General features: G+C 38.6%; 1 protein-coding gene across 6 annotated transcripts in view; it reads left to right on the forward strand.

Annotated features, from left to right (window-relative positions):
- SHROOM2 (shroom family member 2) overlaps window positions 1-22627 on the forward strand; it is a 245925-nt gene extending 223298 nt beyond the window's left edge. For all 6 annotated transcript variants that reach the window (XM_036747864.1, XM_036747865.1, XM_036747867.1 and 3 more), the window contains 5 exons: window positions 1253-2017; window positions 8129-8680; window positions 10867-11050; window positions 16497-16769; window positions 19705-22627. In XM_036747864.1, coding sequence (XP_036603759.1) covers window positions 1253-2017; window positions 8129-8680; window positions 10867-11050; window positions 16497-16769; window positions 19705-19971 — 2041 coding nt within the window. In that variant the 3' untranslated portion in view covers window positions 19972-22627. The remainder of the gene's footprint in view (window positions 1-1252; window positions 2018-8128; window positions 8681-10866; window positions 11051-16496; window positions 16770-19704) is intronic.
- The last annotated feature ends 1219 nt before the right edge of the window (window positions 22628-23846 follow it).

Raw genomic sequence — 23846 nt, forward strand, 5'->3', positions numbered from 1 at the left:
CCAGGAGACCTGGGTTCTAATGTTACCTGTAACCTGACTCATTTCATTCAAATCGTTGTTTCTTCGTCTGGAAAATGAGATGAGGCTATACAACCTCTAAGGTCCTCTTCATCTCTAACGTCTATGAATTTAAAGACATTGTCACTGCAGGGAGAGACTTGAGGGCGATGGTGTGGTGAGGGCCACCTTTTTGTGTGAACGTTCATGGCTCATGTCTAATAACAGTAAAATTGCATTGCTGGCCAGTTAGTTCCTCCACGTGACCTGTATCAAAGCTTTAGTTCTCATCCTGATGGTTAACTGGTGGCCGGTCTCTTCATCACGAGTTCTTAAATCAAAAAGTTGTAGTTCAAACTAGAGCAGCAACAACCAAACAACAAACTAAATTAGTAGTTAGGCTCGGGAATAAAAAACTAAATGGAAACCCAATTTATTTCGATTTGGGGGACTTTAAGAGAACAAACGATAGGCAGCAGAAATGTCAATAGAGGCACAGTCTCCTTAGTGATGGTTGATTTGATAAACATCAATTAGCTGGCTCATCAGCCATGACAAACATGGACATATGCACAAAATGTGTGTGTATGGACACACACATATACAGATATATGCCTCTATACCTATGTAGACACATGTGTGTGTAATATATATAATTTGTACGTATATTGTACAAATATTTCTGGTTACAAGTGGCCTTTATTTGTTAAAATAGTACTCTTTAATTTTGTACCCCCAAACTCCAATGTATCAGTAAGTTTATAAATTCTGTCCATAATTTTCTTTTGCTAATTTATATTTTGGGGAAGAGAGTAGAAATCTTCCATGGTAATTTTAAGTTAGTTTTATGAATCTTACACATTTTAATGAATATTTTCTGATAAGTCAGTAAATAAAAACTCTTCAAAAACTTCCCATTGAGTCACATTTTGTTCTGTTGGAATTTTATTCACAGAAATTTAAGTTTTGTTCACAGAAGGTTAAAAAATAAAGTAGAATGAATGTTTTAGGTTATTATATAAAATTGTTGCATTGCATGACACTGTACACATATGTATATGCATGTATGACACGTAGTTTTGACTCATCATGGTATATTAGGAATGGGAGGGAGTAGGTTTTAATCCTTTAAGTGGGTCAGAGCAGTTATTATTGGCAAGTACTATCCGAAAGTTACTATCACATGCACGATAATATGTGGGAGATGATGTTGAACAGAGTAGTTTGCTAATGATTATTTTATTTTTGCTTTTAGGCCAGCAGATACAGAACACCCGGGAGAAAGTCCAGGAGAAAAAAGAGATCCATTGGATCAAAATCTAAGCAGCAATTGGAAATCCACTGAGCCATCTCACTCCAGAGAGCCTCCGGTTTTGCCACAGGAGAGCCGGGGCAGATCTGGGACATTGCCTAGTGATTATAGGTATTCGGAAGAAAACGAAAAGGAAGAGACCCAAGGTTCTGACGTGCCCCCTCAGACCTGCTCTGAAGCACATGCTAAGAACGACAGTGTCCATCCCTCCTCGCAAGGCAGAGAAGAAGACTCGTGGTGGATAGATTCAGCACCGTTCAGTAAAAGACGGGGGCCAGCACCTCAAAGGCCGCCCCCACCCAAACGAGACGCCAGTAAATTCAGACGGCAGGACTGCTTCGCGTCCTCCGTCGGAAACTCTTCTGAATACCTGCTAGCAGTACCTGGCAGGCCTGTTCAGTCTCAGTCCCCTGATTCTCCTGATGTGTATGTGAATCCTCCGACCCTTCCCCAGAGTCCTTCCACTTTCAGTGAAAAGCCTACGAGTGCTCAGCCACAGGATTCTCGGCAAGCTGCTCCTTCAGAGAATGATTGCCAGCACTTAAATGAAGAAACATCAAACCTTAAGCCCGAAGCTGTTTTGTCTTCAAAATACCATCATCTTCCAAAATCTGGAATGGAGTCATCTCGGTCCCCTTCGCCTCAGTTCGCTCCACAAAAACTGACTGATAAGCCTCCATTGCTGGTCCAGGATGAGAACTCAGCGAGGTAATTATATGGTGGTGATGGTAGCATTATGTCATTCAGCGCACACACGTTACAACCTCTTTACACAACTCACAGCAGCCTTTCCAAAATTAATTCTGCCACAGGGAACACTTTTAAAACTGGGGATATATTGAAGAAACCAACAAATATGACTCCTGGGCTCCATATCTGTGATTTTATTGGTGTAGGGAACTTCTCTAGAAGAAAGTAATTCTCTCTATCAGTATGGATCAACAATTTCTTTACAAATCACATGTTTTCTTAGGGCCAATGAGAGTGATTTGCCCAGGATTTTGGCAGTCGGTATGTGACTTGAATCCAAGTCTTTATAATTTAAGGCCATCTTTTTAACTACTTTGCCATGGCTGCCTCCCTAGGATGCTACAATAGGTCATATTCCACTGTATAGAAGGAGGGAGGAGGAAGAGAAGAGCTTAGTAATCACAGAAACTTTGAAGCAAAATAGATGAAATTGAACATTTTTATACTGAAAAATTGCCACATGAAATCTATATTGGTATATTATTTCAGTTTACTATTTTAGAAAAATAATATCTGCAAAAATTTGCTGATGGCACCTCAGTTTACTTCATGTGAAACACCAAGGTTTTGCAGAACATAGTTCATGAACATTGTATAGCTTACAAGTCAGCCATTCAACAAACATTTATTAAGCGCTTTCTATGTGCCAGGAACTGTAGTTACAATGAGAGACAAAAACACAGTTCCCGGCTCCAAGAGTTTGCATTCTAATGGGGAAGCAGTGTACGAATAATTACATGCATACAATGTGAAAGTGACAAGAACTAAGACTGAATCGTTTTAGACTTTAGAAGGCTTTGAATTTGACATGGTGAGCAAATCTGTGATGTGCAAAAAAACTACAAAATAAACAACAAACCAGGCTTCTAGAGCATTTCGCCAGCCCTGTCTGTGCATGTATTACCAGTGTTCAGACTCATCAAAGGGGCAGGTAGGTGGCACAGATAGAGCACCAGGCCTGGAGTAGGGAAGACCCGAGTTCAGATCCAGCCCCAGAAACTTACCAGCTATGTGACCCTGGGCATGTCACTTAACCCTGTTAGCCCGAGTTCCTCATCTGTTAAAGAGCAGGAAAAGGAAATGGCAAACTGCTCCAGTATCTTTGCCAAGAAAATCCCAAATACGGAACAACACAAAACTCAGCAATGGCTCCTGGATCATACCTATGTTAAAAATCATGTTTAATAAGATTGTTGGGTACATGAGACAAAAGTGTGAGGCTGAAAGTCTTGATGAAGCTACTACCAGCGTCCTCCAGAGTAACAAACATATCCTTTCTAGAGCCACCTATCCAAACAACCAGGACAGGATCCACCTTTTTATCAGAGCAAAGCAGAAACTTCTCTAATTCATTAGTGCCACTGTCATACTTCATAGTAAAGCACTTTGCAGCAAATTAGTGGTGAATAAAATGCCCCATCATCAGGTAGAAAGTTCAGAAATTCCAATTGCATGAATTAATTTCTGAAAAAAAAATGTCAACTAAATACTTTAAAGAATGTATCTGTATAAAGAGAATACTGCATCAGTAACATAAGAAGCTATGATTTTGTTAGTTTGGGTACTTCATCTAATTTTATTGATCATAGTACCTCTATAATGTAAATGGTACTTCAGGATTTATTATGATTTAAAAAAAAATCATCTCCTGCAGCCAACATGGTGGTGCACCTCTACAAATTTTTGCCATATTGTTCTTTGGATTATAGGCATAATTCATTACTTGGCCCATAAAAATAATAGAGAGATTTTTTTTTATTCTCTTGAACCATTGGCCAGATTTAAAATAACTCTTTTGATCCTGCCTATAAGAAAAGAATACTGATCTTGCAATATACCATTAAGTCATTGTAGGAAGGAAACATTAAGGGGTAGGGTTTATAGCTAGGTCGAGATTAATGCAAATAATGAACTCCCTGCTTTTGTCATGGTATTCAGATTCACACTACACATTTCCATTGGTCTGGAACTGATTACCACATATTACACCATTATAGCTTCAGATGGTGCAACTCTAAATACATATGACCACTTCAGGGATTCGTTATTTGTGCTCATTGGGAACTGACTGTAACATATAGTAGATGCCATGATTTGTGAATGTTTGGTAGAAATGGTTCCATGTTAGACTAGGTTGCAGTATTCTCAATGGCCTATAGTGAAGGTACATGTTTGCTCTTGGCTTGTCTGAAGGAATGTGGTAAGCTAATAACAGTAATAGTACCTACTATGTGCCAGACTCTATTAAACACTTTAAAGTTATCATAATCTCGTTTGATCCTCACAACTATCTTGGGAGGTAGATGCTATTATTCCCATCTTACAGAGGAGGAAACTGAGGAAAACAGAGCCGTTGTTGTTGTTGTTTAAAGTGACTTGCCCGGGGTCACACAGGTAGTCTGAGGCCCAGTTTGAACTCAAGTCTTACTGACTCCAGGCCCTGCATTCTATTCACCAGGCCACCTAGCTGCTCAGGAATCATGCCTTCTTGAAATTTTGTTTCTAGGGAAAAATATACTTAGTTGTACAGTATTAAGCTTTATAGTGCAGGGTGGTCAATCTTTTGTTAAGATTCCCAGGTGGGGTTAATTTTGTTGTTTATTTCCTCCGCTGTTAGAGATCACTACCCCTGCACAGCTGCTCATCCTTTTTATTAAAAAAGCAAAAAAAAAAAGAAAAAATGTTTGGAATCTCAAGTATAATTAGGACTCATTGAAAATAAGTGGTAAAGGTAAATCCTATCCGTGTTTTTAAATGGATCTTCAAATACTGGACTGAGTACGTTATTGCTGCACTTCATTTCCCAAGGTGATGCTTCTGGCAGAAATTGGCTGGCACAAAGGTAACACTGTGCAAGAGCGCTTCTGTATTTTAATTCTCATCTCCCAATTTGATTTCTTTTTTTTATGATATTTTTTAATTTAATTTCTTATGGAAAGAAAATATTTGAGAAGTATGCCTTTGATGCTTCTACCATTTATCACAAACCATATTTGTTTATGCATGGTTTATCCAAAGATTCATTTCTTTTTTGAGGGAAATAGAATTCTTTCCAATTTGGGCTTCATTAGTTCCTGCTGCTGTAACAGTAAGGCAATAAACACAACATCAACAATAATCATGAGTATGCCTATGTAGTTCTGTATCACAAAGTATTAGAGACTCTCCATAAAGAAGGTAGAAGTATAACATTTATTCAGACATCGGAGAACCATATTCCATAACCAAATGCTCAGCTCCCACAACCAGTCAGCCCACTTTATCATAATAGCAAGGAACTTAAAACACCATATCACAGCCTGGAAACTCACCATCCACAAACCTCACTGACCCCCTGCTGGGGTCTTCCCCAAAACAAACTCACAGTGCAACTAAGTCAGCCTGTTCAGTTCTAACTATCATGAGGGTGATGAGCAGCCATTAGTAGCCATAACATGGGTCTCTCTGTCTCTGTCTCTCTCTCTCTCTCTCTCAGCATTTCCTGTGAACTCCCTTTTCCTGTCAGGAAGCTCCTCCTACCACATGTGACTTAGGCATCCTATGACATAAGCAGGTCACATGGCCTATTAATGGGTGGGAAAGATCTTCAAATTTAAATTGCTACTACAGCTGCTAACATCAACTGATTTTAAAATCCATTTTTAAGATTCCTGGAAAGTTTTATTTTGTTACTTCAGCATATCCATGATCTCATCTTTGTGGCTACTCCTTACACTCTTAGGGATGATTACCTTTGTATGACTTCTCATGTTATATGATTCGTGTGTGTATGACATATATATTTCTACAGTGAATCTTACCAAAAGGATCCACCCAACACACTTTAGATGTATCATAGGTTCTAGGGCAATATTAGAGTGACCCAAATTAATCGTTAATTTTTAAGCCAAATAATAGAGGTGTTGCTGATATGAACAAGTCTACTCAATAATAGGACATTAATGGTGTGTCAAAGCAAATTAAATTATTTAGTAGATAGATCTTTAATATCCTTTATCATAAAGCACATATATCCTTTTTTAATAAAGCAAAAATAAAAAGTAGGTGTTTTTGCCTCTCCAAGAATCTTAATAATTCTCGTAGAACACTCTCAACTATGATTTATTCTCGCATTGTTTACTTTCCATCTTTTTGGTTGGTAATGTAGTTAAACAGGTCTAGGAAGGCATTTGATGTTGAAGGGCCCCTGATAAGAGGGTGTGATTAGAGTGAGTTGGATTGTTTAAGGATGGGGGGTAGGTTGCTATAAGGTAAAAGGTTACCTTGGGAGCAGGTTGTCAGTTTTTAAAGACAGCTGTGGTGTTTGGGAATGGATTAAGACTTAGCAGAAAGCAAAAGCTTGTAACCATTTCCCGGGATTTGGAGATTTTTGCAAGGTAAGAACTAAAACAATGAAAAAAAGAGTTTTTAAACTATGTATTTTGTACTTTAGATTAAAGATAAATATTTTAGTATGAAAGAGGAACCATTTTTAGGAAAGAAATATAACTTAGATAAATGAATAAAAATTAAATAAATTAAATAAATGAATAAAAATACAAATAAATAGATAAACATTGCTCTAAAAGATTTGAAATCTTAAGGATTTATTGTTCTCATTTCTTTGTTTCCTGCATAACAAACCCAAAATTGGCTTTTTCCTTCCTCCTACCCCTTGTCTTATGGGGGGAAAAAAGGAGTATTCCTAGAGTCCTGAGAAACAGGTTTCAGGCCCAGGTCTGTCATTAGCAATTGTAAAGGTTATTTATCTGAACCTTGTTTTACAGACCAGGAAAATGAAGGAGACAGAACTGTACAAATCCAGATTTTCTATATGCCCCATGAACTGAAATAAGGAGTGATAAATATGAGATCCTGAATGCAAGTTTTTGACTAGATAGAGGATTAGGTTTTTTTTTCCTTTTTCCTTATCTTGTCTATCTTATTCAAGTGTGCCAGTCAGTCTGAAAGGAGGACAAAGAGACGATTTGTATGTTGGGGGAGGGTATGGTGACTGATGGTGGAATATATTGACACATAACTCAAAAAAATACTTAAACATCCTCAGTGATTTGTTGCTTGTGAGAGAAAAGAAGGAAATTTCAGAACAAATAAATTCTGCCTTGCGGACCACACCCAAACATGCAGTGAAGGAAGCCGATTGTGTCCTTCAGTCACTATTGGAAAAATGAGAAACAGATCTTTTAAATTAGAGAAAAGTAGCTTCACTGGTTCTGAATGTACCAAACCCACAAAATCATGGCAGTAGTTTCTCAGCTCCCTGAGCTTGAAATAAATTCTGTGCATCTGTTCTTGGTTTTTTGTTGGTTTTTTTTTTCCTTTCAGAACATGCAGAGTCCATTGTCAACTAGCAAACTGAGCTGTTGTTTATCCAGCATTTTTTATTTTTTTTTAATTACTTACAACTTCTCTTGTCTTCATTGAATACATCTGTATTGTTTTTTCATACAAATGTCTTAGCAGCATACTGTGAGGGGATCCCAACTGTAGGATGGCACGGGTAAAACAATCCTTCTTTGAACCAGACATACTTATTCTTTCTCTCCCTCTTCTCTTCTCTCCTCTCCTCTCCTCTCCTCTCCTCTCCTCTCCTCTCCTCTCCTCTCCTCTCCTCTCCTCTCCTCTCCTCTCCTCTCCTCTCCTCTCCTCTCCTCTCTTCTCCTCTCCTCTTCTTCTCCTTCTCTTCTTCCCTCTGTTTCTCTTCCCCCTACCTCCTGCCTTCTGTACAAATCTAGATTTTTCTACTAAGAAGCTTTCTTAAAAAAAAAACAACAAATTAATGTGTGCCATTTGTGAGTAGTTTAAAAGACTTTAAGTCATTTATTAGATTAGAAGCCATGGTTTGTAGAAAGAATAGTAGGTAGCTGTCACAGCATTGCAAAAACATTAGCATGCCTGGTATGTTTGGCGCAGATTTTGGAGGGTAGGGAAACCTGAAGACTAAATCTAAGGTCTAGGTTGTTACATATAGGATAAACCTACAGGGTAGAGGATTCTGAACTCACCTTTTGTCCGTATGCCCAAGTGACAGTTTGCATTTAAAAAAAACAAAGCTTTTCTCTTTTTCAGAATTGAGAGGGTCATAGATAACAACACCACGGTGAAGATGGTCCCCATCAAAATCGTCCACTCTGAAAGCCATGCAGAGAAAGAGAGTCGACAGAACCTTGTGAGCACCATGGAACCTCCTGCTTTGCCCAGTGGCTTGGAAAAAGACCAAATCAAGACGCTGAGCACCTCTGAGCAGTCCTACTCACGCTTTTGTGCCTATACCAGGCAGGGTGTGGAGCCTGAGGCCGAGAATAAAACCAGAGTGTCTGACTCAGAACCAGCTGAAGCCTTGGGGTACAACTTGAAAGACAGTGATGCAAACACCCCTGTTGTCAGCTACATGAAGGCCAAAGAGAAGACACTGGAAGACTTGAAGTCAGAGGAGCTAGCCAGGGAGATTGTAGGAAAGGATAAGTCTTTGGCGGATATTCTGGATCCCAGTGCGAAAATAAAAACCACCATGGACCTGATGGAGGGAATCTTCCCTAAAGATGAACATCTCTTAGAAGAGGCTCAGCAACGTAGAAAGCTGCTTCCAAAGGGTCCTTCTCCCAAAATTACAGAGGAAAAGTGAGTAGAATACCCGTCCTATGACTCCCTTTGCTGATGGCGCTCTGTCGGCCATAGGAATTTTTCTCTATTTTGTATCTCAGGGTAACTGGGTTGGATCTTACACCGATTTTGATGAAGACCAACATGATGGTTGGTCACCACTGTTTGATACACCTTATTAAATTTTAGAAGTGAAGCCAAGGGCTAAACCCTCATCCTTTTGTATCTGGCAAAGATATATAAGTAAGATGAATAGGAATGTAGAAAAATAAACACTGCCACTAATTATGCCTCAGTAGCTTATGGTATTTGATTTATAGCAGTATTCCTGATCCTTTTTTTTCCCTCCTCATAGGTGAGTAAAGAAAATTGAGGGTTTTTAAAGTGATTTTTACATAATGTGCTTTCCTTGTTTGTTAGTTAACTTTGGTTGGTAAATTGTAAATTTCAAAGTTTTGAAAAATGTAAAAATTCTGGTATTCTACCTATGATTTATCTACCCATTTATCACTAAAGACTTGAGTCTTATTTGTAAGATGTCAGTGGAATGAAGCAGGCGTGGTAAGATCCATTTAGAAAAGTCGGGATAATCGAACTTCTAAGGAGAGGTCTCCCACAGTGAAAACACTGAGGCTGCCACTTACATAATCACTGCTGTAAAAGAGGTGAAAGCTTGAGGAATTTTAAGGTTATGATTATTTCATTTTCCATTTCCTTTAATACAAGGTTTTTAAACCTGGCCCTTTCCCTTGTGGGAAAAAGAACATTTCTGGAGTCAAGAGAAATAGGTTTCCGTCTCAGTCTGTCAGAGTTTGGACAAGTAATTTCTCTGAGCCTCATTTTCCTGATCTGTAAAATCAGGGTATAGATAGAAAGGCATTTGCAAATCACTAGATTTTCTTTATTCCAAGCAGACATAAATAAATGGTGATCAATGTGAAGATACAATTTGAGAACTCCTGGTCCCGCTAATATATAAATATTTTAACAGCTTTAGAAATTATTTAATAGTAACAAATTCAGTCAGGGATTCTACAATGAATGATCTCCCTACAACCAAAGCTAATGAGGGGGCAGGAGGAAGGGAGATGCTGTAAGCATATATGTATTTTTCTTCCTTTGGAACCATGTTTTAGGACATCAGCAGTATTTGTCCTAATACATCCTAGAATCTCCTGTTCAGAGACTGTTTCCATAGGAGTGGATTGGTTCTAGAAGTGTTAAGTGGGTTCAGACCCAGTATAGGTTAGGTTCAGGAATCCAGACTGTCAGCATTCAGTGTCCATGAGTTCAAATCTAGACTCAGACACTCATTAACTGTATTAACTCTGGGCACATCCTCTGTTTGCCTCAGTTTCCTCAACTGGAAAATGGAAGTGAGTATTTAATCAACGTTTATTGACTTTTTCCTCTGCGTGTGATAGACTACGGTAGGTACTGTAGTGACTACGAATTACCATGCCAAATTCTACAAACTGGTAGGGATAGGGGGTTGCTTGCCCTACCACCTATGTTATCTGCGGATCCCATTTGCCAAGGGAACTCAAAGCATGTCACCCACTTGGTTTTCCTCCCAGAGATAAGTTTTTAACTTAGTAGAACTAACCAGTGCAAGTACTCGTTCTATGGATGCAGCTCAAAGGTCTTCATGTCTTCTTACCTGTAATGATTCTTGTCCATGTTTTTTCTTAAAATACTCCCTGCCAGATCTGATCAGTGCTTTGAGGGCCTTCCTCAAAGTGTCCGTTCAGTTCTGTCCCTGTCACCGCCTACTTTCCTTAGCTCGCTCCTAACTCCAACATTCATTAATTGTACAAGGTGAATTACCTTGGATTAGTCATTTAATTTTCCAGAGTCTCAAGTTTCTCATGTAAAATGAGAAAGGTTAGACTAGCTAAATCAAAGTTTCCTTCTAGCTCTAACAGTCTGAGACTATTTAAATCTAAATTATAATTAAAACACCATCTGAAAATAGATGTTTCAGCTGTTTGACTTATTTCTCTTTAATTACATACATTTATAGGCTTTGATGACTGACAGTTTTTTGGGGGGAGCCCTTTTTTCCTTCCTCTCCAGACCCATTCGTGTGTCTCCCCATCAAAGCCAACATTTACTGTACTTGTCATCACCCAGGGGACAGGATTGAGGGGAAATATCCATTGCACTGGTTGTCGGGTAATTAAAGTTTTGACTTTTTAAACCAGGAAAGAAGAACAGAGCTTGCCATCTGCCATCTCCCTGACAACCAATTCTACTTACTACAGTACATCTGCACCCAAGGCTGAGCTTCTGATTAAAATGAAGGACATGCAGGAGCAGCAGCAGCAACAGCAGCAGATCGCAGAGGATTCTGAAGATGAACTCGACCATGACCTGTCAGAGAAGAAGGTAGAATTCTAAGTAGGGGTGGGGGCTGGGAACAATAACCACCCAAGAAAAAATGAGCTCAAGGATCGTGTTCAGTTTATATTTAACATCCTTAACAGAGGGCTCCTGACCGAGGTCCTGGACATTAGCGCCCTGTTTATTTGGTACAGTCAACACAATGGTATGATGTTCACCCTGTACATAGTACTTTGAAGTTTAAACCTTTAACTCTTTGTAGTTAGGCCATTTGAGGTTAACTCAGCTATGTTGGTGTTGGGCATCATTACCATTGGACCTCCCTGCCATCATGTAATGATGAAAGCGGCTGCCAAATCAGTTCTATTGATTTCTTAGAGCTCTTGGCTTTGCTTGAAGCTGACCTGGCTTGACCTTCTGGCTGTGTGTTTTCCCCCATGGCTCATTTCTTTTATCATACTTGAGTTTCATCTGTATTTAACATTCATCAAAAAAGTGGGCACTTGACACCTGAGTTGAATAAATAGATTCTCTGCTCCAGGATTATCTTTTATAGAAAGCGTAAGAGTGAAAGAATGGCCCAAGACAAATCATGTCACAATTCCCAGACAGTCCTGCTTATGCCCACACTTCAGTTTCCTTAGTGACCCTTCTCCACCACCAAATTAGGAGACAAAGGGGTGAGATAATCTTAACTTCCAAAAATTATTTTCATTCCGTTAGCATGAATGCGGGAGCAAGTCTTATGTTTATGTTAGATTCATCGCGTATTTATTACTGGGCTTCAGATTTAAACACAATATGAAATTTATGATAGGAGAGTGTTTGATGTATTTAAGTCAACAAACATTTGGTAAGTAGCTACTGTGTGCCAGGCATGGCACTGAAAATTTTTTTTCTCTTCAGAATTCCAGTTTGTGATTAGGGAAATAAAAAATAAGTTAGTTTTTGCCAAAGATAATTTCGCAATTTGATCAGTCTTTCTGGGTCCTGTTGCATGGTTCCCTTGCATGGCCACAAATTTAATTATTTTCTAGTTCTGTTATATGTATGCTACGAATAGTACTTTTGTAGTCATTTCTTGTTTGGGTCCAACAAGAGACAGCTAGCTCTAGAACTCAAGTCAAGAAGGCTTGAGTTCAAATCCAGCCTCAGACACTTACAAATCACTTAACCTCTTTTTTGCCTCAATTTCCTCAAATGAGGATAATACTAGTACCTACCTCCCTAGGTGGTCGTGAGGATGACCATGAGATAACGCATTTGTAAAGTGCTTTGCATTTCTTAAAGCATTATAGAAATGCTAGATGATAACATTAATAATAAGTATTATTGTGTTATTCCTTAGGAAGACACACCTTGATTTAAAAGTTTTCTGGAAAGTCCCATTCTCACTCTTCTATCTAGCATTTAATATTTATCCTTCTGCTTCACTGAAGGGAAGCTATTGAAATATTTTCACTTTCTGTCTTATCATCAAATGACTGCAGTTCAGTAGGAAATAGGTCATTAGAGGCTTTCCTCCTGACATCCTCTGTCCGTAGAGCAGCTAATTTTCTGTGTAAACTTCTATTTCCACTCTAATAAATGTTTTTGCAATTTTACTAAGAGAGGCCTATTTCATGTCACTTTGTACACGGTGCCTTCCAGGACTTAGGGATTGATCGGTTATCCTTCCCTCTCTGGTTTTGAACATAGGACAGCCTATGCGGCCCCATTTTACCTCTCTCGTTTCCTGAACATTCATGCAATTAATATTTAATATCCTTACACAAAATATGAGCCTGTAATAAAAGGAAATAAGCAGACCTCAACTGGACTTATGCCAAACCCAGGCTTCTAGGAAGACTTCAGATCCTTTTTTGATCCTAAGAATTATGCCGCTTCCTTCTTCCCTTTAAAAAAAAATAAACTTAGTTTCTTATTTCATGGCCTTCCTAATGGAAGTTCTAAATTTTATTCCCAGTAGAGAAAGACCTTCAATATTTACTTCTGACAAGTCAAAGGCTATCGCTATTTCCTTCATCAGCTTTAAGCAACATCCTCTCTCTGTCCCCCCAAATCTACCACTAAATTCTAGGTTTAAGCTTAGGATCCTAGGATTTTGTGCTACAAGGAATCTTAGAAGTTATCTAGTTCATAGGAATATAGAATTAGAGCTGGAAGAGACCTCTGATCCCACTGAATACACTCTCCTTATTTTTCAAAGGAGGGAGCTGAGGTATTGGGGGTGGAAGGGAGTAAGTGTCTTGACTTAGCTGGGATTTGAACTTAAGTCCTCTGCCTCCTAGCTCCATTGTTCTTTCCGCTAAACTGAACTATCCACCGTTCAAGAGGCTTTTTTCCCCTGGCTTCTATGTGAAGCACAGCTCTAAACTAGACTTTTTTTTCTCTCTCATCAATACACACACACACACACACACACACACACACACACACACACACACGTACACACATACATATGTGTGTGTATAAATTTTATGTATACATGCACATGTGTGTACATACACACATGCATATACATATACACACACATATAATGAGTATAAATAGCCCATCCAAACAATCTCCAGCTGAGTTAAACCTGCTTAAAAAGTACTGCCCCATTCTTCCTGTCACATGCCTTTTCCCCCAACTTCGAATCCACACACTTTCTTTGTCCCTTCTTTGTTATTCATCATCTCCCTTCCCTTATCTGCTATCTAAAATGCTTTGTCTCCGTCTATTGTTTTGTCTTCTTATAATGCCAAGCATTGGTATATGTATAAATCAGTTACCTTCGAATACTCCAGACCTAGGATGACCTTTCCCCAGGCTTAGAACTGAAACAGAAGAGAGGGACAGAAATCCTCCGTTCTCCTTTTCTGTCTTTCACTTGTCACCTGAGTAATATGTGCTTGGAAAAAACAAAGTGCTATTTGTAACCCTGGGATTTTGAAGTTGATTTAAAGCAGGCTGCATTAAAAAAACAAACAAACAAACAAAAAAAAAAACAACCCAGCAGCTGCTAAACCGAAAAGGATAGATAAGACCCCGAGAGGCCTAAGGTCTGAATGGATCATAGCATGGGAGCTCCTAAAGCACTAAAACTAATAAAAGAGAAATGTGTAAGCATCCTGAGCAAATAAGACTTGACCTGGTCAATCTGTAGTAATTTAGAAGTTCCATGTGTATTTAGGAGCAAAAGCTCTACAGATTAATCAGTCAGTAGGAATGTATATCCTATAAAACTGCTTACCATTTTAATCTCTTTGAGTATTTCAGCATACTGATAAGCCTAAGACAAACTTAACCTGAAGGAGAGGCGCCCTTTCACTCCCTGTGATTTTAAGTTCAGGTCTTTGGGGTCATATTTTTTTTTCTCATTTGAGCTATGAAAAGCTGTATCTCAGTTTTCTTGAAGAATTATTTAGCTCCATCTTAGAAGCTGTAGAGGGTCAAGGGTGTTTAGTCGGCCACATCTAGGAGCGATACTCATCCTACTTGTTCATTATTCTGGTATGTTTCCCACAGACAGAAAAGGAGTTGTTGCCTTTAATTACTTCTTCCTGTATTAATTATTAGTTTAGAGGGGCAGAAGTTCAATTTCATGTATGTGGTTTATAAGGTCATGATACCTCTCACCCCTTACTGAAATGTGCTTTGCTTCTTGGCCTGGGCAGATTTTAAAATTCTAATCGTGAACAAAATGTTGGATTTTTTTTTTTAATGTGAGTCAATTTTTAAACTCCTCAGTGAATTTTGAAATTCAGATCTTTTCCTTTTTCCTTGGCTTAATTTGTATCTGGCGTCTTGTTTAGCTCAACAACCACATCTGTTTTCAGTCAGCATTTCTTATATGTTTATATAATATGCTAGGATCCCACAGCACCCAGGATGTGGTTATTGAAAAGGGGGACTGTGGCCTTTTCTGATTTTCAGGTTTAAGCTGTGCGGGTGACTCACCTAGCGATTTTGAGTTACGTGGTTATCACCATAGTTCTATTTACCCTCCTTCCTTCCATCTATGAAATGGAAATGATCATGGCCTTTTCCCAGTGATCTACACTGTACATGTCTATAGATATGCTAGACTTTAGTGAAAGTTCAGAGGTGGAAAATATCTTGGTCATCAGACAGTACAACATCAGCCATAGAAAAAAGGCAAAGACAGATCAGAAAGTGCCTCTCAGAGTGGTGACATTATACCATGTATCTGCATTTAGTATATTGCTGCATCAACTGATTATAACAATTTAATCATGTTGCTTCAGTGTAAGGTGTTTTTTTTTTTAAATCATGGTTTTGTATCCAGGATTTAACATAAAAAAAAATCTTAAATATTATTTTAAAATTGAATGGCAGAAGTGATTTCATTAAGGAACATCTTCCAAGCTCATTCATAATCCTTTTTTAAAGTCTTTACTTTTCTCTTATGTTTACAAGAAACTTTAGTAATGGGATTAATACTTGAATGGATAATATGGTTTCACTGATGTGAGTACTTCCTCCAGTTGTCTTACTCCATGTATCCCTTGTCTTTGTCCTCCCATAAATCTGCCACAAGAGATCCACCCGTGAAATAAAGGAAAACAACAGGATTACCAGATTTAAATAGCTTTTATTCATATGTTATGTTTCGTTTGGAAATCTCAAAAGTACTCAGAACTAATTCGTGAGGTCGCCATAGTCTTGTTTAAAAAAAAAAAAGTTAAAATAACCGCTAATGTTTTGATAGCATCTAAAGTTTTACAAAGTATTTTCCATTCATTATCTTACTTGAGCCTCACGACAAACTTATGAGGTAGTTTTAGAGGTATTATTATCCTCATAAGGAAGCAGATATTAGAAATATTAAGCAAATTGCCCATGATCGCAAAGCTTAGTTTCAGAGGTAGGATTCAAAATCGCGTCTTTCCTGATTCCAAGAATAGCATACTTTCCACTACATCACATTGGCACTAATTAAAAGGAGATGGCTGCTATCTTTGGAAGTGATGACTTTTCATAATCATAAAAATGAAAATCATAAATTCATAATCAATCATGGGTATTGACCCAACCAGAATTGACCATGTGGTAGCTAGGTGTTATGGTAAATCAGTCACTGAACTTGGTGTCTGGAAGATCCAAGTTTAATTCCTGCCACTAAATATTTGACTGTGGCAAGTCACAATCTTTCCTCGCCTCCATTTTCTCCTCTAAAATGGGACTGATAAAATCACCTATAAAACAAGGTTCTTATGAGAATCAAAGGAGAGACCCATTTGTACAGTAGCTAGGTTAGTAGTAGTGGTAGTAGTAGAATTTTAACTTCTACTCTTTGTCCTTCCCATAGTCCTGTTTTTTAAGATAATGCAAAGATAACACGTTAGCCCGGTTAGCCCCGTTCACAGATTGTTTTATTTCGAATTGATGAAGCTTTTAATTAATGAATTAATGAAGGACTTAGTGTTTTCATCTTCTTGGAAGAGTGTGTTAAATATGTTTTGTGCGTTCTTTCCCCACGCAGCAGGAGCTCATCGACAGCATCAGCCGAAAGCTGAAGGTACTGCGGGAAGCCCGGGAGACTCTGCTTGAGGATATTCAGAACAACAATGCTCTAGGGGATGAGGTGGAGGCCATTGTGAAGGATGTCTGCAAACCAAACGAATTTGACAAGTTCAGGATGTTCATTGGAGACCTTGACAAAGTGGTGAACCTCCTTTTGTCCTTGTCTGGAAGACTAGCCCGGGTAGAAAATGCCCTGAATAACTTGGATGAAAATACATCACCTGAGGAACAGGTAATTATGCACACACGCACACACAGAGCCCCCCTGCCTACCTACACTGAGAATACATACACACAGCACACATGCCCATCCTTCACTGAAGCCACTGTCCTGATGCCCTTTCTCATGACACAAAGTTGGCCTTGGGTCCTCAAAGGCCATACCAACAGAGTCTAAACTCTGGAAGGCCTTACCTAGTTTAAAAGGCTTTGAACGATGGACCTCACAGTGAATTCTGTACCTGTTATCTGAGTGCCATTCTACATTCAAAGAGTTTCATCACCAAAAGTTGTTCCAGCAGGTGATGATGGGTGTTTTTTTGTGCAATTTTTTCTGTTTACTTATGTTTTTGTTTTTTGTGGGGGGTTTTAGTCACAATAGCCAAGATCATCTACCAAGGCATTGAGGGATTTCATTGGTGAAGAAAATACCCACATCTAGATCTTTAGATATAATAACTAGGATTTATATAAATTTGTGCAAATGTTAAAGTAGTAATAACTCAAATTTATATCAATTTGAATTTATATAAATATACTACATCTGTGAAGGAAATAACCTACATTGGGGGCTGCTAGATGGCGCAGTAAGGAGAGCACTGGCCCTGGAGTCAGGAGGACCTGAGTTTAAATCCAGCCTCATACACTGGACACACTTACTAGCTGTGTGACCTTGGGCAAGTCACTTAATCCCAATTGCCCTGCCTTCCCAACTGCAAATAAATGAATGGATAGATAGATAAATGAATGAATGAATGAATGAATGAATGAATGAATAACCTACATCTAGATTTTTAGAAATATTGAAATAATAATAATAATTCAAATTTATATAAAATCACTATGGTGAAGGAAATACCCACATCTAAATCTTTAGAAATATCAAAGTAATAATAACTCAAATTTATATAATTTTGGATTTATAGAGATTTATATACATTCACCCATTGGAGAAGGAAATAACACACATCTAGAGCTTTAGAAATATTGAGTTAATAAATAACAATTCAAATTTATTTGAAGATTTATAAAATGCTTTCTTCACAGTGTCCATAGGAATTAGGTGGTACAACTATTATTACATGTATTTTACAGATGAGGAAACTCAGAGAGTAACCTGATGCTCTCATGGTCATATAGCTACTAAGTGTCAAAGATGGGGCTGAAGCGTAGGGCTTCTGACTCTCAGGTCCAGTGATCTCTCTCTCTTACACACATTCTTCATTACAGATGGGCGGAAGGCATAGTAAGGAGAAGTTTTGTTCTTCAGGGTATTTGTATCCTTTCTTAGAAACATCATGAATATTAGTTATGAAGTGTGTGTATATATATATATATATAGTCATGGGATCATAGTTCCAGAGCCAGAAGACCCTCTGTAGGGGACCATGGAAATCAGAGGATTTTGAGGTTATCTCATCCTCTTCCCTCGTTTTTTAACTGTAATAAAAACTACTTATTTTTCTGGCAGTCATTCAACAAACATTTTAATTAAACCTTTGCTATACATATGGCAGGCATTGTGTTAGACTGGGGAGGGGGATATGGTGAAAAATGAAAAGAGCCTTTAACCCTCAAGGTGCTCATACTTTATCTGAGAACATGCATGTTTATGTGTATATAAATACAGCATGGTTTTTCTTTTTTGGAGGGAGAGAGGCACCAGTACCTCAGGAATCAGGAAAGACTTATGTAGCAGGTAACAATTGAGCTGAACTTTAAAAAAAAAAAAGTAGGTATTTTAAGAGGTGGGGGTGAGGAAAGGGTACATTCCAGGCATGGGATAGAAAGCCAATGCAGAGACAGAGAGAGGGAGGTATTGGGGTTATTTGTGAGGAACGACAAAAGGCAGATTATCTGGGCTACAGAATGTGTGAAAGAGAGTCATGTGGAATTATGACCTAAAAGTTGAAGATATGAACTTCATTTGGAAAAATAACTGTCGTCTTATCTGTCAGTTCAGCTGATTTTTTTAAATTTAATTTTTAAAAAAAAAAATTTTTTTTATTTAAATTTAAAATCCCTATCCCTTCCTAGTCTAATTCAATTCTTCAGTAAGTATTGACTATATGTTGGTGTTCAGGAAGTACAGACCATTGCTCACGTGGAGTTTATAATTTGGTTTGAGACTCAAGATGCAGCTGTGTTAAAAATAGCAGTACAACATACTAGAGCCCTTTTAAAGAATACAAATCAATGACCCTGCAAGGTTTATAAAGGGACTCAGCAACTAATTGGATAACAGGGTGAGGGCAAGAGGGGGAAAATTGAGGATAATCCCAAGATTCGAAGCCTGATCCAATGGGAAGATGGTGCGCCATTAATGGAGATGAGAGTTTAGAGGGAGAAGCAGGTCACCTTAAAGATTGTTTTCCGTATAAATGCCTAAAGAGGGTCTTCCTTTCCAAGCAATAGTTTAACTCTCCTCTAAGGCCAATGTTGAGAGAGAAAGCATGGTGTTATAGATATAGTGCTGGCCTGGAAGACTCCAGTTCACATCCTGATTCTTGACATATTCTGGCGTTGTGGTCCTATTCAAGTCCCTTTTTAAGATTATAGGTGCCAGCCTGTGTTGGTAGAGAGCTTCCTCATCTGAATACGAATATTCTTTGTACCGGTGAAATCATAAAACCAATCCCTGTCTCCATGCGTAGTAACCTAATTCCTTTCCGACCTATTAGAACAAATTGTTTACTGGTATTGGGGGAAGGAATTTCCTCATCTAGGGGTTCTGTATAGTAATGAAATTTCAGATCTAGCTTCTATCCCTAAAGCAATCGGAAGTCAGAATTTGAATGGGGGAAAAAAGAGACAATGTCTTACATGCGGCCAGTGGAGGAGTGACAGTAATACTTGTGGGAACTCTCCTCCTCAAGCTTGGCCCACTGCCCCATCCCTTGTTCATCTCAACTCCTACTCCTTAAACATCATGGTTTTTCTACCTCTAGCGAACGCTCCTGGAGAAGCAAAAACTGCTCACACGCCAGCACGAAGATGCGAAAGAACTCAAGGAGAACCTGGACCGCCGGGAGCGGATCGTCTTTGACATTCTGGCCAGCTACCTGAGCGGGGAAAGCCTGGCCGACTACGAGCACTTCGTGAAGATGAAGTCAGCCCTCATCATTGAGCAGCGAGAACTGGAGGATAAAATCAAGCTGGGGGAGGAGCAGCTCAAGTGTTTGACTGAAAGCCTGCCACCAGAACGGGCCAAGTAAGAGGAGAAGCGCCCTGGTGGAGGACCGGAATGGCAGTTTTTAGGCCCGCTTTCTGAGCGTGCAAAGTGGGTGTGGGGTGGGGGACCCAGCTTATATTTATGCCCTGTGGATAGAGTCCTAAAAAAAATAGCAAAATTGCTATTTTACAAGAGCAATAACTTCCTCATTTGTTTTGTTTGGATGATGTATTTAAATCGTTTTAGTTCCTTCTGATTGCTGAGCTCAGTGGCTCGTCTTATCCTTTCGTCTTTAGAAATGACTGCAGAGAAACTAGAGAATTTTAAGCTTCAATTTCAGTGTGTTGTGAAGTCTGTTTCCAGTAGAGCATGCAGATAATTTTTTAATGAAATAGCTACTGTTTCTCCTGTCTTCAGATGCTGTACGGATTGTTGGTGAACCCAATTTAAATGAGCATGTGGACAGCGTGCAGCCTTAGTAAGAAAATGAGACATACTGGGGGAGAAGACTCTGGTGCAGATCTCTAATAATTCATCCAGGGAGCAGGGCTGCATTTTCATATCTGTTCCATCTCATTTAACTTTATAAGCATTAATTTATCATATCATATAATGATGTTATCTGGTCCTAGCAGATGATAATAATTTATTAACACTTTGGAAAGGTGAATGGTTTGTTTAGTGGTTTAGAACCAGTTGTGAAATTGATTACCTAAATTGTTGGCTCAGGTATCCTGAGATTGAAATACCACTTAAGGAAAGAGTATGCATGCCTTCCCCCCTACTCCCCCAACTCAAATGATGTTTCCTTGCAGACTAAGTTCATTATTTTTGAAAATGTCCCTAGCAGTAGCATGGCCATTAGGATTAAGGAGTTGGTGTTTCACCAGAACATTCTTAACATAATCTCCGTTTTCTTTTCACCTGTACCATAGTTGTTTTGTGTGCACACAGTCACTAAAATAGTGATGTTCAATACTGCTTACCTCCTTTGATATGCCTCAATGTGTCACCAAAGCTTTTTTGGACACATTTCATTCCGTTGTTTATCTCACCCTACTTGTAGCGACCACGTGAAATGTATAATTCCTGTGCAGAATCTTTTCATAACTGTTTTCTAAAAGTTTGTACACTTTTTTTAATCACGGAAAAACAAAATTCCAGCAGAAGCAAAGGCCGTTGTCATATGTTTCCAGGAGTCTCGTTAATTTCACAGAAGATAATTTTAAAAGTGATATGCTTCCACAGAAATCATTTTCTAACTCAGTGCACGTTTCAGGGCAAGAGGAAGCCTTGGACCAACTTCATATTTTAGACCATAGTGGGACAATTGTTAAGGAATCATTTTAATACTTTTTTAATTGTTCTATTTCTCGAGAATGTTTTCCATTAGGCCGGCCAACCTTCCTTTTAGTATCCGTCAGAAGAACTGTACATACACATACCTGCGCACACAAAATTTTAAAAGAACAGAAACAAAACACACTAAATTAGCTGATAAGGAAATCTGTTCTTAAACATAACACAACTTCAACAGCTGTAATTCTGTCTTTTGTCAATTTTAATGTATAACTTCCCACAGAATGAAGTTACTAATTAGGAGGTTTTTTTTTAATGGTGTTAGAGGAAAATACATACACATAAGTAATATGTACACACATACATATGTACAGAAATATGTACAAACCAAAATGGGCAGGCAGTCTGCATTGTTGGAGGAACCTTCCAAATCAATGAGATCATAGATCTATATGAATAGACAGATACATGTATATGTGTGTATACATATATCAGCTACTCTTTCTACCCTAACATAGATCATTTTTTCAAAGTTCTTATTCCTGTTAAGTTAAACTACCCCGCCTCCCCCCAAACCTCTTTTGAGTTTGAAAGCCCCTCTACTTCTAATGAAGTAATCTCCCTTCTGCCCAGAAGTCATTTGCTGCTGTGACGAGTAATGTCAGGGCAAATGATAACTTAAAGAATTTCAGTGTGCTCCCCCCCTCCCAAAAATAGACAAAGATAGGACGTTTTCCCTTTTATCTGTAATTCCCTATCCCTTTGCCTGTTCCCTACCATTAAAGGAAATTCAGTGTATTGAGCATGTTGCTGATTTTGTTACTAAAAGATCCATGACTTTATCAGTCTGAGTACTCCCTTTGGTGATGCAGAGTACAAGTACAGTATTGTAGTTGTTTTGATGATAAATGTATGTGTAATGTGAATAATATAATTTGTGTCTGTATCTAATACTTTGATTTAGGCATTTCTCTCACACATAGCAATACAGAGTGCTCTCCTGTCTGTTTGGCAAAGCAGCATCTTGTTCATCACTGCCTCAACCCATTCTCTGTTTTACCTCTTCTTCAATGTTTGGTTAGAAGGGACCCAAAGATTCTTGTGTCTCCGTGTACATAAGTTTGTAAATAGCTATATTATTGCTTAAGAAAAATCTGGTGCTAATGTTTTGCCTCTGGCATTTCTTAGGTGATGGCTAATTCTTCACCTTATGTTATAGCTCCATTGTAGACTTCATTGTATAGTGAGATTTCCGTCCTGGTTATTGGCCGCAGCTTGGATTCTGCAGCCTTTAGTGGAAAAATGTGTACAGATTTCATGCTTGACACTTAACACTTACCTATTGGCAAATTATACTGCTTGACTTAAAGGAAATAAATAGTGTCTATTTCAGTGTATCACATGCTTGCCAGTGGTTTGTTACTAAAAGATCCAGAATTCTGTTGGTCTGAGGGCTCTCATTAGTCATACAGAGTACAGCTTCTCCACATCTTGGCAAATAGTTTTGTGAATGGCTAGAGCCAACCTTCAGGTGATGAACAATAAACTTACCCATGCTCCTCTTATGATAACCAAAACGGTTTTGTTGATAGGAATAGGCTCAAAGACTTTTTAGCTTGGTAGGAACTGACAGCATCAGTACTCTACAGTCAAGAGTTGTCTAAAACCCAGAGGTACCACAGCGAAGAAACAGATCATCAGGGCAGAACTGTAGAACTGGACAGAACCCCAGGGGCTTCCTCATTGTACACACAAGGAGACCAGGGAGGTTAGGATATGAACCCAAGATCACTGACCCTCAAGGCCTTTGATTTATCTACTTCAAATTTGAAACCCTAAATATTTTTATATCCTGGTCTCTGTATTTCTTAGGTAACTAAAAAAAAAAGTTAATTTACTTAAAAAGTTAATGTTATATGCTTAAGATTTATTTGTATTTCATACAATTGTAGGCCCAGAAAGAGTGTCGTCCTTGAGTCTAAAACTATGTGAAGTGAATGGAAATGTCTGTTCAGATGATTGGAAAGCCTTCCAATACACAAGTACACTGAATTATAAGATGCTTAGCCTATAGCCTCACCCATCATGTTGTCCATTCTAGCCTGGAATTTGTTATAAGGTGGCATGGGAGGATATGCAGGGAGGTGGGGGGATGTTCTTGGGAAAGTGCTACTGGGCCTTATCCAGAGTTTAATATTGGGTGTACACACACACACACACACACACACATCCATCCTAAGTTACACACAATTTATATGTTGTCTTCCTTTAGACTGGGGTTCTTTTGTTTATTTTGTCTTTCTTTGTGTACACAGTACTTAACACAATGCCTGGCACATAGTAGGCATTTGGTAGATGTTAGTTGACTGACGGATGTTAAGTTCATTATTGATGATTTTAAGTTGGGTATCCTCAAGATAGGAACGGCTGTCCCCGCCTGCTTCTTATTTCTCACTCACCACGGGAATTCACAGGGTCGGGTATAGGAAGGGCATGAGTTCTAACTCCTTTTCTCTATCCCTGCTACAAACACATTTTGAATGCGGAAGGAAGAAAGCAGGAGAAAGAAGAAAGGCTCTCTTATTAAGAGCCTACTATTTGTCAGAAGATACATTAAGT

Source organism: Trichosurus vulpecula, chromosome 2, assembly GCF_011100635.1.
Source record: "Trichosurus vulpecula isolate mTriVul1 chromosome 2, mTriVul1.pri, whole genome shotgun sequence".
NCBI lineage: Eukaryota > Metazoa > Chordata > Mammalia > Diprotodontia > Phalangeridae > Trichosurus > Trichosurus vulpecula.